We start from the raw sequence: 14,211 nt of genomic DNA, 5'->3' as shown, positions 1-14,211 counted from the left end.
TTGTCACTGGGTCAAAATTGTGTAACCCTGCTTCCTAAGACCACTGAGTGCAACTACACCACGTGGACCACAGTGGTTTAAGAAGGCAGTTCACCACCAACTCCCCACAGATTGTTAGGGATGGGCAATAAATTCTGATTGTGCCAGCAATTCCCACATCCCATGAATGAATAAAAATTATGGCTGCACCTGCAATGGTGGGCATCTGCTGGTTGCATGCAGATTTGAAACTATGCTCTAGCCCCACAAACACAGGAAATCACAATTCTGATGCAACCACCAGGATTGCAGCTTTGGTTTACATGGCCAATGTAACTAAAAATCCTGGTAAAAGCTAAAAGTAAAATCAAAGGATTGTTGCAGGGTTTTAAAAAATTGAATACGTGTGTTTGGAAAATATTTAACATTTTTGTCCACATGTTAACACCTATCAGAGCCAACTATGTTACACATCAGTCAATATCTTCCCTCCAATCTGATTTAAAGGTCAGGTATTTTATGGCCATGTTGTAGCATGGACTACATTTATGCTTTCTTCAAGTTTTCACAGGCTCTGCTTCTGTTGGTTGGTGGAAATCAAAAACATTTATTTCACTACATGTTGCAATTGATTTAGGGTATTATTTGGAGTGTAGATAAGGAGGGGAGAGTAACTGGATGAAAAGATACAGCTGAACACTAACTCCATCCCTTATTACCGCAAGTCATTTTGAGAACTTATTTTTCTATCATCTGATTGGATAAGCAGGCCTGTCTCCAGAAATCAGAATAATCCGATGTGATTCCCTTCCCCCAGCATTGCCATCATCGTAAATCCGCAGCCATTTAAAGATTAAATCTGGTTGGATTATACACCAGCTGTGATGTTACACCATTTTGCTCTCATTTATTCAGATGAATCTGCAGCACACACACTCTTTTTATAGTGGGTGTCGAACACCAAAGACCATACTTTGGCAGGGATCAAAAATTTAATTCTGACTACTTCCCCATTTCTCTACATTCTTGTAGTGGAGAAGAATGTATACTCTTTGGATTGTATGTTGTTTGCATACATACAGATGATCTTTCTTCTGAGCTTTTCAAAATGCTCATGACTGACTTTCAGAGACAGGGGCATTCTCATTGTTCATGACAGTAAATGGAAACAAGATGCAGCAATCAGCATTTAGTGTTTTTTTAGTATAGGAGCAATCTTCATTGGGAAGATAGTACGATTTAAGACCATCATGTGAACAACCTTTCTGCAACTTCCTGTTAGATCGAGGTGGCTTGTTCTATGTTCATATTGTTCTATTTACTTTAATTTGATGGAAAAGAGAATGCTACCACACCTCAGATGGTGCTTCGGGAACTGTTTAAGACTGTACTTTACTTTGTGGATCATCTTATCCAGCTGCTGTCTCCCTTATTCGGTTAAAGCCCAAAGCAGGATCCCAACTGAAACGTAAGCACCCTGTTTCATTGTATTATAGATTGACTGAAAATTGATTTATTTATATTAAGGGGACACTAAATTAGATTCCTTAGTGTTCAATTTCATATTTCTTTTATATTTTGTTTTTCTAAAGTAATATTAATAGTCACGTTGAATTTAACACAATGATGATATTGATCTTTTCCACCTATCTAAAATTTGAGAAAACCTCTTGCCAATGATTAATTGTCTTATTCATAAATAACTGTTAAATGGTATGCATTTCTTTCAAATGTACATTTGCTAGAAGAACACAATATTAAACATAAGTTGACTGTTTAAAAAAAGTTTTTGAAATTCTTCTGCATAGCTATTGCAGATATTCTCTAACTTAATTAGTGTTAGAATGCAAATATACTTAATATCCTCTTTTTGTTATTAGTGTGCAACTGTGGGCTTCTGGATTTGGTGGGGAACTGAATTCGCTTGTAACAAAGTACTCAGGCTCCTTATTGTTACAGAAGGTCAGTAAGCAGAATCAAGTGTTTAAAAAGTTTTAAGTAAGACATGAAACAAGATTTCGAGCAGCAGATATGGGCAAGGCCAGCGATTATGGAGGTTTTATGGAAAAATGGATGATATCACAAAAAATAATTCCTAAACACTTGTAAAAATCCTGGAATCCTCTGTAATAAAAACAGTGTTTAATGTATTCAATCATATTAAACCAGAGGCCTTAATAATTAATGGAGGAAATATTGAGTTATGATGCTCACAAAATTGTATGTTCATGAATTTGACTTTTTCGGCAATTACCTTATGTTTTCAATTCATATAGATGATGAAGTCGTTGATAAATTCTTTCATCATTGAACTGAGCGTTCAGCAAGTAAACCAGCTAGGTTGGTGTCAATTCAACTATGATGTTAAGTCAGATCTTGATTTTCAGAAATGGCATTGTTTATGTTAAAGAAGTCAGCTTCAACTGAAAATACTAACGTGCATGCGACTTAGAAGCAGGAGTAGGCTCTTCAGGTGCTTGAGCCTTTTCTGTCATTCAGTGGAAACATAGCTGATCTGATTGTAACCTCAACCCCATATTCCTGCCAAACTCCAATAACCTTTCACTCCCTTGGTAATCACCAATTATCTAGCTCTAAAACATTCAAAGTCTCCCCTTCTACTGCCTTTTGAGGAAGAAAGTTCCAGAGACTCATGACTCTCTGAGAGAAAAAGATTCTCCTAATCTCCATCTTTAATACTCCTGGCTATGTTCTCAACATCTCTAATGTCCACTGTCTGCGAAAGGTGCTGCAACAACTGTGTTAGTGTTGAAAGTACAGATCACTTTTCCTGATAGAGAAATATTGGATCTGTAGCTAGGCAATAAAAACAAATGCCTTTGCTTAGAAGTTGATGAAATTAAATCATTGTCTTAAAGTACAGATGAGAGTTTTGCTGCTCAATCCTTCGATGTAGCTGATGTTGGAAAGTGCTTGGCAGAGATATTAGTCATGATATGAACAGTTATACAGCAAGTAGGATTTGTCTACTGTTGTTCAAACTGACTCATGACTCTAGGGCAATTCCCAAAGCAGCTGATTTTTGTTTTAATCTATGTGGGAATGTCTGTCAAAAGTTTCCAAGTTAATAGAGTCATAAAGCTATACAGCACGGAACCAGGCTGTTCGGCCCAACTGATCCATGCCAAACATGGTGCCCTCCCAGCTAGTCCCAACTGCCTGTGTTTGGCCCATATCTCTCTAATCTTTTCCCATCCATGTACTTATCCAAATGCTTTTTACATGTTGCTATTGAACCTGTCTCAACCACTTTCTCTGGCAGCTCATTCATATATGTACCACCCTCTGCATGAAGAACTTGCTCTTCAGGTTCCTCTTAAATATTTCCCCTCTCACCTTAAACCTATGCCCTCTTGTTTCCAATTGCCCTGTCCTGGGAAAAAAGACAATGTGTGTTCATCCTATCTATGCCCCTCGTGATTTTATACACCTCAATAAGCTTGCCCCACATTCTCCTACATTTCAAGGAATGAAGCCTGACTCTAGCCAGTTGCTCCCTATAATTCAGGCCCATTAGTCCTGGCAACAGCCTCAGAAAACTTCTTTGCTCTCTTTCCAGTTTATAAATGTTTTTCCTATAACAGGGTGACAAAATGAGTGACTCCTGACATTTAAATAGGGAAATATATTGCAAAAAAGGATTTAAATTGATTCTGAGACTAGGGGCCTGAATCTTAATAAAGGAAACTATGATGGCTTGAGGCGTGAGTTGGCTATGATAGATTGGGAAACGTTACTTAAAGTGATGATGGTAGATAGGCAATGGCAAACATTCAAAGAGCACATGGGTGAAGTACAACAATTGTTTATTCCTCCCTGGTGCAGAAGTAAAACTGGAAAGGTGGTCACACCATGGTGAGGCCTTACCTGGAATGTTGTTTGCAGGTTGGTGTCCTTATCTGAGGAAGGATAGTCTTGTTATTGAAAGAGTGCAAAAATGGTTTACCGTATTGATTCCTCGGGTGGTGAGACTGATTTTGTATGAGGAGAGATTGAGTAGGTTAGGGTTATATTTCCTGAAGTTTCGAAGATTGAGGAGAAATTTCATTGAAACCAATAAAATTCTTACAGGATTAGATAGGGTAAATGCAGGAAGGGTGTTGGGGGTGTCCAGTACCAGGGGTCATAATCTAAGGATACAGAATAAACCTTTTAGGACTGAGATGAGAAGCCATTTCTTTACCCAGAGAGTGGTGAGCCTACAGAATTTGTTACCACAGAAAGTAGTTGAGACCAAAACACTATGCTTTCAAGAAGGAGTTAAATATAGCTTTTGGGGCGAAGGCAGAATCAGGGGCCAGTGAGTTCGATGATCAGCCATGATCACAATGAATGGTGAGCAGGCTCAAAGGGCCAATGGCCTACTCCTGCTCCGATTTTCTGTTTCTAAGGCATAAGAATGTCAATTGTTGTTGCTTTAATTTATTGAATTTGTTATTTCCTTGTAAACTCATCTAATGTTAACAGCAGAGAGACAAAAGTTGGTTGTGGTCGGAGAGATATTTTTCATTTATGATTTGTGCCAGTAAAGAACTCTTAGTTTACTCTTGATTGTTGTTCTTTGACTAACTTGATACTTTATTTTGGTTTACATTGAGAAAAGCAGAGATGTTGCATAAGGAATTATGGCCAATGCTGCCATATTTCTGTCAAAATCTTTGGAAGAAAAGTATGATTTATGTTCCATGAAAGTTATGCAATATAGCATTTAATCTTTTTTATTTTGAGTCTTTGTATTTATGGCTACTATCAAAGCAGCTCTGTTTTCATTCTGCTATGATAGGTGCATTTCGGAATGGTATCTTTCACAAATTCTAAAACTAGTGAACGTTACACTGACTGGATAGCAGATTTGATCGTGACTTAAGCTATTTTCATCAATGTTGATGTAATTTCAAAGAAAAAGTGTAATAATGATGCCTCCACATCATAGACAAATTTCAGGAGAACAAATTGACTTATGCACTGGCTTACAGACTTTGTAAAATAGTATCATTTTCCAGATGGCTCTTTCAAGACTTAGGTATCTGTTATAAGCTAGATAGAAAAAAGAAAGACTTATATTTATATAGCACCTTAAATGACCTCTGGGCATCCAAAGTGTTTTGCAGCCAATTAAGTACCATTGAAGTGTAACCACTGTTGTAATACAGAAAAAGCAGCTGACAGTTTGTTCACAATAGGCTCCCACAAAAATCAATGTGATAATGGCAAGATGATCTATTTTTGGTTATGTTGACTGGGGAGTAAGCCAAAGTATTGGTATAGTGCCCCTGCTCTTTCATGAAGAAAAGACGGATCTTCAGTTTAACACCTCAAACAAAATTGGCACCTCCAACCCTATAGCACCCTTCAGTACTCCATTGGGCTGTTAGTTGTTTGTATGCCAGTTTCTGAGTCAGAAGCTAGAGAGCTACTTAACTGAGCCATAACCAACAACAAGGTAGTAATTCATAAAATCGTAGAATCCCTACAGTACAGAAGGAGGTCATTCAGCCCATCATACCTGCACCAACAGTAATTCCCTCCCTCCCATAACCCCACATATTTATCCTGCTAATCCCCCCAAACTAAGGGACAATTTAGCATGGCAAATCAACCTAACCCACATATCTTTGGACTGTGGGAGGAAACCAGAGCACTCAGAGGAAACCCACACAGACAGTGACCCAAGCTGGGAATCGAACCTGGGTCTCTGCTAACCACTGTGCCACCAAGTCACCCCTTTCACATGTCTGGAGATGAAATAGGTACAACAGACTTTTCTCTGCCCCAAATGCAAACATCATTGCAGCGAGCATTCCTAACAAAGGCAAACCAGTGAGTGTTCTGTAATCATGTAAACAGCTCTTTATATTGGGTCTTATATTTTAACGGCACTGGAAGATGTACTTACCTCCATACTAAGAGTATTTTCTCCTCTTGTCTTGCCAATGTGCCAGAACTGCTTGACATCGAAGGAGCAGAAAATGCTTTCCAGATCAAAAATCCAGAATGGATTGCATTTGTAAATATCGAAAGAGATTATGGAAGAGATAGCAGAGGCGTTATTTTGTATATTAAAAAATCATTCAAAAAAGGAATGAGAGGGCTGAAGAACAGCTGTTGTATTTTCTACATTTAAAAAGGGAAATGGAACAATTCTGAGAACTTTAAACCAGTTACTTTAAGGTCAGTGGTACGAAAGACAATGGAATCTTTACTCAAGCGGAGGGGTGTGGGGGAGCTGGGAGTTGCTGCATTGTGAGATTCTGATTGTGGAGTAGGAGATCCCATTGAAGATCACAAGAGATCCTACTTGTGGGGACGCAGTCTGATGGTGGATCCCAGTTGTGGGGCTGAAGATCTGTTTGAGGGAGCAGATGGTAGTTGGAGATAGGTGAGGGGTGGTGATGCATACTTGTTCAATTTGGAAAAATCACTATTGTTCTTCCCAACTAATGCTGCAAAGGCATTTACCTCATAGATCCAACACTTGTCTTCTTTCTTTTGCTGAGTTTCAACTTCAGAATCTGTGGTTGAAAATAGAATCACTGTTAAAATAGAGGCAAATATCCCATTATAATATTTAAATGACAACTTATTTGCAGCACCTCTTCATCTTGCCCCTGTCAAACCAAAAGTGTGGAGGTATGAGGTGAGTTTGTTTCTGGTTCCAAATTGTTTGCAAATTAACTTCTGTTCCCCAATCATTTTTTTGTGAGTTAAGAATCAATCTGTGGACTACATGTAACTCTCCATGTAGAACTATATACCACAATAATAAATCCTTGTTTCTATTATACTGTCTGACTGCCAGAATTACATTTTGCTCAGTATAACTGGAATATTCAAAATGAACACACAAACCAGCTACTCTTTTAGAGTCTTTCTAGTTAGATGGTCAGACTTTGATTTAGCAAAAGGAGTAAATTTTACAATTCCTAGTCCACCACTAAATTTGAAGATATTACATATAGTTCCTTCTTCTGAATTATTAATATACATTGGGGTCTGAGCATTGGCTGCTGTGGTACTCCACTAGTTACTGCCTGACACTGAGAAAAAGACCCATTTATTCTCTTTACTCTGTTTATATTTTTGTTTCCTTTCTGTCAACCAGTTTTCTGTATATCTCAATACACTGCGAGGGCCTCCTGTCTGCACCAAGAGCAGCCTGGAAGGAGGCAACCGCTGCTCTTACCCTTTCAGGGAAACATTGTCTTTCCCTGCTCATCTGAGGAGTTTGAGTACCTGACAATGATCCCAGGTATTCCACTACCACCTATCCCCACCCAGCAATTGCTCCGCAGGGCTCATTGAAGATGCAACAGTATGCAGCTCTTTGAAATTCCTGGCATCCAGGAGGGCCACCACATTCTGAATGGAGGATGCCATGCATACATATGCTCAAGACATATATGGCTTAATACCTCCATTCTTTCTCTTTCTCATGCATTGTGCAATCTCTTCTGTAAATTTATAACACTGTTACTGACCCATCATACATTTGCACACCAACTACGTTGGGGCAAACTAATAGTTCATCATGGCACAACAGAGATGCTTCCTGTATGTAGCCATTAGGTACCGGCAATCCAGGGATCAGGTTTAACTGACCAATATCCTCCACAGTGAGAGACTATCATGACCCTAGCTGATGTTACGACTGGACATGTCAGATTTCAGAGGGGAGCCTGGTTTGATGCAGGAAAATTACTGAACAAATTCACAGGAGTCCACTGATAAATTTTTCACACAGAGAATAAAACATTTACTGAACAAGAAAAAAATTAATATATTACATTAGACTCAAAGATTAGAAAGATCTTAATACAAATGCCAGAAAATGATTCAAATATTCACTGTTCTCTCACCCAGGTATATCTTTTCAGACACATTCAAATTTGGAAGGATATCTTATCTTCTAATAGAACCATAGAAAATTACAGCTCAGAAACAGGCCTTTTGGCCCTCCTTGTTTGTGCCGAACCATTTTTTTTGCCTAGTCCCACTGATCTGCACTTGAACCATATCCCTCCACACCCTTCTCATCCATGAATCTGTTCAAGTTTTTCTTAAATGTTAAAAGTCACCCCTCATTTACCGCTTTATTCAGCAGCTGATTCCACACTCCCACCACTCTCTGCGTGAAGAAGCCCCCTCTAATATTCCCTTTAAACTTCTCTCCTTTCACTCTGAACCCATGCCCTCTAGTTGTTTTCTCCCCTAGCCTCAGTGGAAAAAGCCTGCTTGCATTCACTCTATCTATACCCTTCAAAATCTTATACACCTCTATCAAGTCTCCCCTCATTCTTTTACACTCCAGGGAATAAAGTCCTAACCTATTCAATCTCTCTCTGTAACTCAGCTTCTCAAGCCCCAGAAACATCCCTGTGAAACTTCTCTGCACTCTTTCAACCTTATTTACATCCTTCCTGTAACTAGCTGACCAAAACTGTACACAATACTCTAAATTCGGCCTCGCCAATGCCTTACCATAACACTCCAACTTTTATACTCGATACTCTGATTTATAAAGGCCAAAGTACCAAAAGCACTCATTTTTTATACCCTATCCACCTGTGACGTCACTTTTAGGGAATTCTGTACTTGTATTCCCAGATTCCTCTGTTCAACTGCACTCTTCAGAGTCCTACCATTTAGCCTGTATGTGCTACTTTGGTTTGTCCTTCCAAAGTGCAATACCTCACACTTGTCTGTGTTAAATTCTATTTGCCATTTTTCAGCCCATTTTTCTAGTTGGCCCAAGTCCCTCTGAAAGCTTTGAAATCCTTCCTCACTGTCCACTACACTTCCAATCTTTGTATCATCAGCAAGTTTACTGATCCAATTTACCACAGTATCATCATGATCATTGATATAGATGACAAACAACAATGGACCCAACACTGATCCCTGCAGCACTCCACTAGTCACAGGCCTCCACTCAGAGAAGCAATCCTCCACAACCATTCTCTGGCTTCTTCCATTGAGGTAGTGACTAATCCAATTTACAACCTCCCCATCTCTACCTAGCGACTGAACCTTCCTAACTAACCTCCCATGAGGGACCTTGTCAAAGGCCTTGCTGAAATCCAGGTAGACAACATCCACCGCCTTCCCTTCATCCACTTTCCTGGTGACCTCCTCGAAAAACTCTAATAGATTGGTCAAACATGACCTACCAAGCACAAAGCCATGTTGACTCTCCCTAATAAGTCCCTGTCTATCCAAATATTTGTAGATCCTATCCCTTATCACACATTCCAATAACGTGCCAACCACTGACGTCAAGCTTACTGGCCTGTAATTTCCCGGATTTCTTTTGGAACCTTTTTTAAACAACAGAACAACATGAGCCACCCTCCAAACATCCAGCACCTCCCCCGTGAATATTGACATTTTAAATATGTCTGCCAGGGCCCCTGCAAGTTCAACACTAGCCTCCCTCAAGGTTTGTGGGAATACCCTGTCTGGTCCTGGGGATTTATCCACTCTGATTTGCCTCAAGACAGCCAGTACCACCACCTCTTTAATCTGTAAAGGTTTCATGACCTCCCTATCAGTTTGCCCAATTTCCGTAAACTCCGTGCCCATTTCCTCAGTAAATACGGATGCAAAAAACCCATTTAGTATCTCCCCCATCTCTTTTGGTTCCATACACAGTCTACGACTCTGGTCTTCAAGAGGACCAATTTTATCCCTCACTATCCTTTTGTGCCTAAGATACCTAATATTCAAGATAAGTAAGGGATACTTGAACTAATTGGCAGATTGTACCCAGAAACACTGGGTGGGATTTTCCACTCCACATGTGGTGTTTTGCAGAGGGAGCCAGCCATTGGCTATTGGTAGGATATTCCAGCCCTTCCACTGTCAATGGGTTTCCCATTGTTTGCACCCTCTGCCATGGCAGGGGCTCATCACTGGTGAGACTGGCTGAGAAATCCTGCCTACTGCACTCCGAAGTAAGTGACAGATATGACCAAAGCAGAATCTACAGAATGTATTGTCTTGCTGAAACTCTGTCTCATAACATTTTTCAAACTTCACATTTGAAGAACTCATCTTAGAATTCTCTCCAAACGTTGTTCCAACTCAGGTGGGTTCAACAGATTTCAACAGCCTCCAGGCTTTCAGTCTTGCCTTTCAAGATTCCTTTCGCTTGAATCTTCAAGAACATTCCTGCTTCACCTTAAAGCACAGTTCAGCCAAGTAGAATGCCATTGCTCTAAAAAGATAGCCTTGCTCTTGTGGTCTGCAACCTCCAGCAGCCCTCTGGGGTCTTCTGGGTTTCTCTTGAACCTGCTTTGTTTCAAGTCTGTTCCTTGGAGCTCTTCAATTTGGAGTCTTTTTTGCTTCTCCCCTCGTTTTTCTTGTCTCCATGAGATCTAACCCAGATATTTGTCTTTGTCCCTTCCTGGGATTTGCTTCTGGGTCCTCTTTGTGTTCACTCCATGATTTAGGACCTCATTCTGGATTTGGGGCCTTAGCTCTGCTCTTCTACTTGAGGCACCTTGAATGGTGCTCCAGTTCAGGTTACCTGACCTGCAGTTTCACACATTTTTACTTCTCCTTTTCCATTTGCGCTTGTGCTGAGGGCTGGTTCCCGGCCTAATGATGGTGAAATCAATGAACTGCGCATATACGGTGATCTTCCAGCCAACATGTGCACAGGAGGCCCAAAAAGTGCAAATAAAAATCTCAAATTGCGCACGTGCAGCCATTTCTAATCAGACGCAAGTGCAGAAGTCCTGAGGCCTGCCAGGAATTGTAGTTCCCAAACTATGTCTACAAAACAAGGTAAGCATTTGTGTTTTTTAATTTGTTGTCTTCTACATTGTCGACTGACTCATAGTCATTCTTTTTCATATTTAAGGCTGCAAGCTTAAAGTTATGCACCACACCTTGCAAGAACAGGTTGGGTGATTGAAATATAAGCAAAATACTGCAGATGCTGGAAATCTGAAAAAAATAACTGAAAATACTCATAAAGCTCAGCACGTTTGGCAGCATCAGACAACTGTTAATGTTTCAATTCCATAGACTCTTCTTCAGAGTTGAAGAGGTACAAATGTGATGGGTTTTATGTTGTTGAAAGAGGGGTGTGTGGTGGGTGCTGCAAAATAGGAGGTCAGGCATAGGCTAGAGATCAGGAGAGATTAATAACAGCGATATATGGACACAAGACAAAGGGAGTGTTAATAATTGTGTTAAAAAATTAAAGCAAGTGTTAATAGTGGCAGGTCAACCATGTCAGAAAGCAAGAGATTGTTTCGTATATCTCAACAAAGCATGTTAGGGTAGGCATGGGATTTTGCACCTGAAGAGAAGTCAAGTCCCATTTCAAACAGAGACACGCAAAAGAAAAGAATGATAGAAAATGCAAAAAGCTATCCCAATCTCCTGGGTTTGTGAGGATAATGGAGACTGTTTCAAACATATCACCAGATATCCAAATACATTCACTTCCTGTTGATTAATAAAAGGTTCTAAGCTGAATGCAAAATATGGCTATTTTCCCTCCTGGCAATATACAGGGAAAATGATTTGAAAACTGGCTGTGTCCAGTGAGAAACAGAAGAACAAAGAAGCAAGAAGGACCTCTCTCTCTTGTTGGAGGAATGTTGTCCGACAGGCACAAGCAGGAAGAAACAGGACCGCCTCTTCAGTTAATTCTCACCCAGTCATAACATTTAATACTATCATTACCTTTCTAATTGCCTTATGTCCATGACACCTTTGTCATTTAGTCCCTCCTGATTGCCAACCTATCCCTGACCTTTTGTTTTGCTGTACTTGATCCACCATCACCACCTGCCCCACTGCTGCTTTTCAACAGCATAAAACCCATCATGTTAGCTCTTTAGCTCTGAAGAAGAGTCATACAGCCTGGAATCATGAACTCTGCTTCTCACTTCACAGGTGCTGCTGAACCAGCTGACTTTATCCTGCATTTTCTGTTTTGCATCAGGTCATTTATCCTCTTTCAACACTGCAGTGGGACTGTCCCATATCTTCTCACTTCTTCAATCATACCTTTGTCATCTGGTGGCCTTGTCTCCTACTCCAGAGAGGCATTGGTGAGCCTGGGCATCATTCTTACTCTGACTTCTGCCCTTTTCCAATTGCTCCACTTGCCCAAGGTTGCCTTTGGTTTCCTCTGGAGTTGCTGTCTTTAAAACATTTGAATCCTTTTCAAGATGTTACAAGCCTCTCCTGAAACAATTCTTCTCCCTGCACATGACTCGTAACAGACTGGCTCTGGAATTTGCCAGCCATTAATTGGTGAGCCCTAATATTATTGCTCTTTCATAGTCCCTACCTCCAGCCTAGGTGGATATGGAACCAGCTTTACATCCTGGCATCAGGACTTTTTTACTGTCTGTAAATCCCAGCTGGAGGCTGAATTCACTCCAATTTCATAAAGATGCATTCAAAATACACCAAAGAAAGCATTGCTGACATGATTAGTTGGGTAGCCAGTCAGTTACAATTGAGGCTAAGGAAATACTAGTGAAATTGGCTGGACCTCATATCAGTAATATCCTCAGTAACATATTACTGGCTGATTTTCTTCCCAAGTTAAAATCAGGATTTATTTTATTGAACAAAGTATTTATTTCTCTCCTTATTTAAGTCAAAGCTGCTCGACAGAAAGCTAACAATTTAATTTGTGTCCAGAAGTTTAATGTCATTTTCTTTGTAGGGAAGAAATGAGTCTTTAGGGTGAATCTCTGAAACTAAATGCTAAGATTAGTAATGATCTTATGTTGTTTATAAACAGTATTAGTGTAATAGTATAATCAATAACATTGTAGTTATTGTTAATCCTTCATGCCTGACTATTATCAGGTCAGCTTTAGCAAGTACTGTCCTGTCAGTGTTCATTATATTACTTACCCAAAAATTTAAGAGAATATATCTGAATAATAATTTAATCTTACAGATTAGGTTATTGTTTCATTAAATTAATTTGTGCTGTCATTATTTGAGATCTCTTCTTTATCCCTCAATTAGATTATTCATAGATTCTATGTAAATGAGATGCAGATCCTCAATTATATTCTAATCTGTAACTCACTTCCTGGTAATTATTATTCTATGAAGAAAAGAATGTGGATTCACACCTGGATTCAAAATAACAACAACAGATTTATCCCAGGAGATGTTCCCTGCAATGCACAGAGTACAAACTGAAATTAAAAGGTCAGCTATTGGAAATGCCCTAATGACATTACCATCAAATCATGTGATCAGCCCTTAAAGTAAACATGCAATCCTTTTAAATAGAAACATGCCTCTCCTATAGTTTTATGGACATGACAACACATAACTACAATGTTAGGTACAGTACTATGCATCATTGATCATGATACACAATCAGTGATCAAGAGAATATCCATTCCTCTTTGGTTGTATATGACATTCTGGAATTTGGCTGTACTTGGCCATGAAAGTATACTTGGAAATTCAGTAGACACTTCTTCTCTTGGAACTAATTCTGCATCATTGTCATGAGGTATAGTAGCACAGACACAATCATTGGGCAACTCAGATTCAACTAAGTTTTTTGTAGTAGAATTCACAACACTAGGAACTAAAAAAAGTTGGTACTTCTGGAGCTGATTCTGAGAAATCATTTTGAGATGACGACAATTGATCAACATGGCATTGCCAAATTCGTTAGTCAGTTAGAGAACTATGTAAGAAATTGGACCTGTTTTCACTAAAGCTATAGCTGTTACCCTTTTCTCACTTGTGGCATAATTATGCACTAACACTCAATTTCCTTGTTGAAATAAATGCTGTTTTGCCCTCACTTCTCATCTAGCAACTTGAAATTGTTGTTGACACTCTACTGTCTCTGAGGTTGCTGGAGGTAATAACAAATCATACATAGTTCCCAACCTTCTCTTTGAGTACTATTGCAGGTGAACTATGGGTAATCACATGAGGAGTGTTTCTATGAGGTGCCAAAAACTATTCACATGGCATGATTGTTAGGGTTTAGATCAGAAACTCCAAAGTGTTCTATGGAGCCCAGCTGGGTCATAAGTTTTGCATCTTGAATTTGGCTAGGATAAGCATGAGATGTTTCACTTCAGGCATGATTCAAGTAATCCATGAGGGAACTTTAATCAAAATACATTTAAAATATAGTTAACTTGTATAGTTAGAAAATTAGCAAGAATTTTTATCAATTACAAACAAGAAACAAGCAAACAT

The 14,211-nt window shown here is 39.4% G+C and overlaps 1 protein-coding gene across 2 annotated transcripts in view; it reads left to right on the top strand.

The window, feature by feature from the left end:
* The first annotated feature begins 887 nt into the window (after window positions 1–887).
* LOC145344092 (voltage-dependent calcium channel subunit alpha-2/delta-4-like) overlaps window positions 888–14,211 on the top strand; it is a 429,967-nt gene continuing 416,643 nt past the window's right edge. For both annotated transcript variants that reach the window (XM_080190916.1, XM_080190917.1), the window contains exons 1-2: window positions 888–1,447; window positions 1,860–1,941. In XM_080190916.1, coding sequence (XP_080047042.1) covers window positions 1,311–1,447; window positions 1,860–1,941 — 219 coding nt within the window. In that variant the 5' untranslated portion in view covers window positions 888–1,310. The remainder of the gene's footprint in view (window positions 1,448–1,859; window positions 1,942–14,211) is intronic.

Source organism: Carcharhinus amblyrhynchos, chromosome 6 (genome assembly GCF_965287045.1).
Source record: "Carcharhinus amblyrhynchos chromosome 6, sCarAmb.v2.hapA, whole genome shotgun sequence".
NCBI lineage: Eukaryota > Metazoa > Chordata > Chondrichthyes > Carcharhiniformes > Carcharhinidae > Carcharhinus > Carcharhinus amblyrhynchos.
Note: the sequence above shows the minus strand (reverse complement) of the source record. Positions and strands in the feature narration are given on the sequence as shown.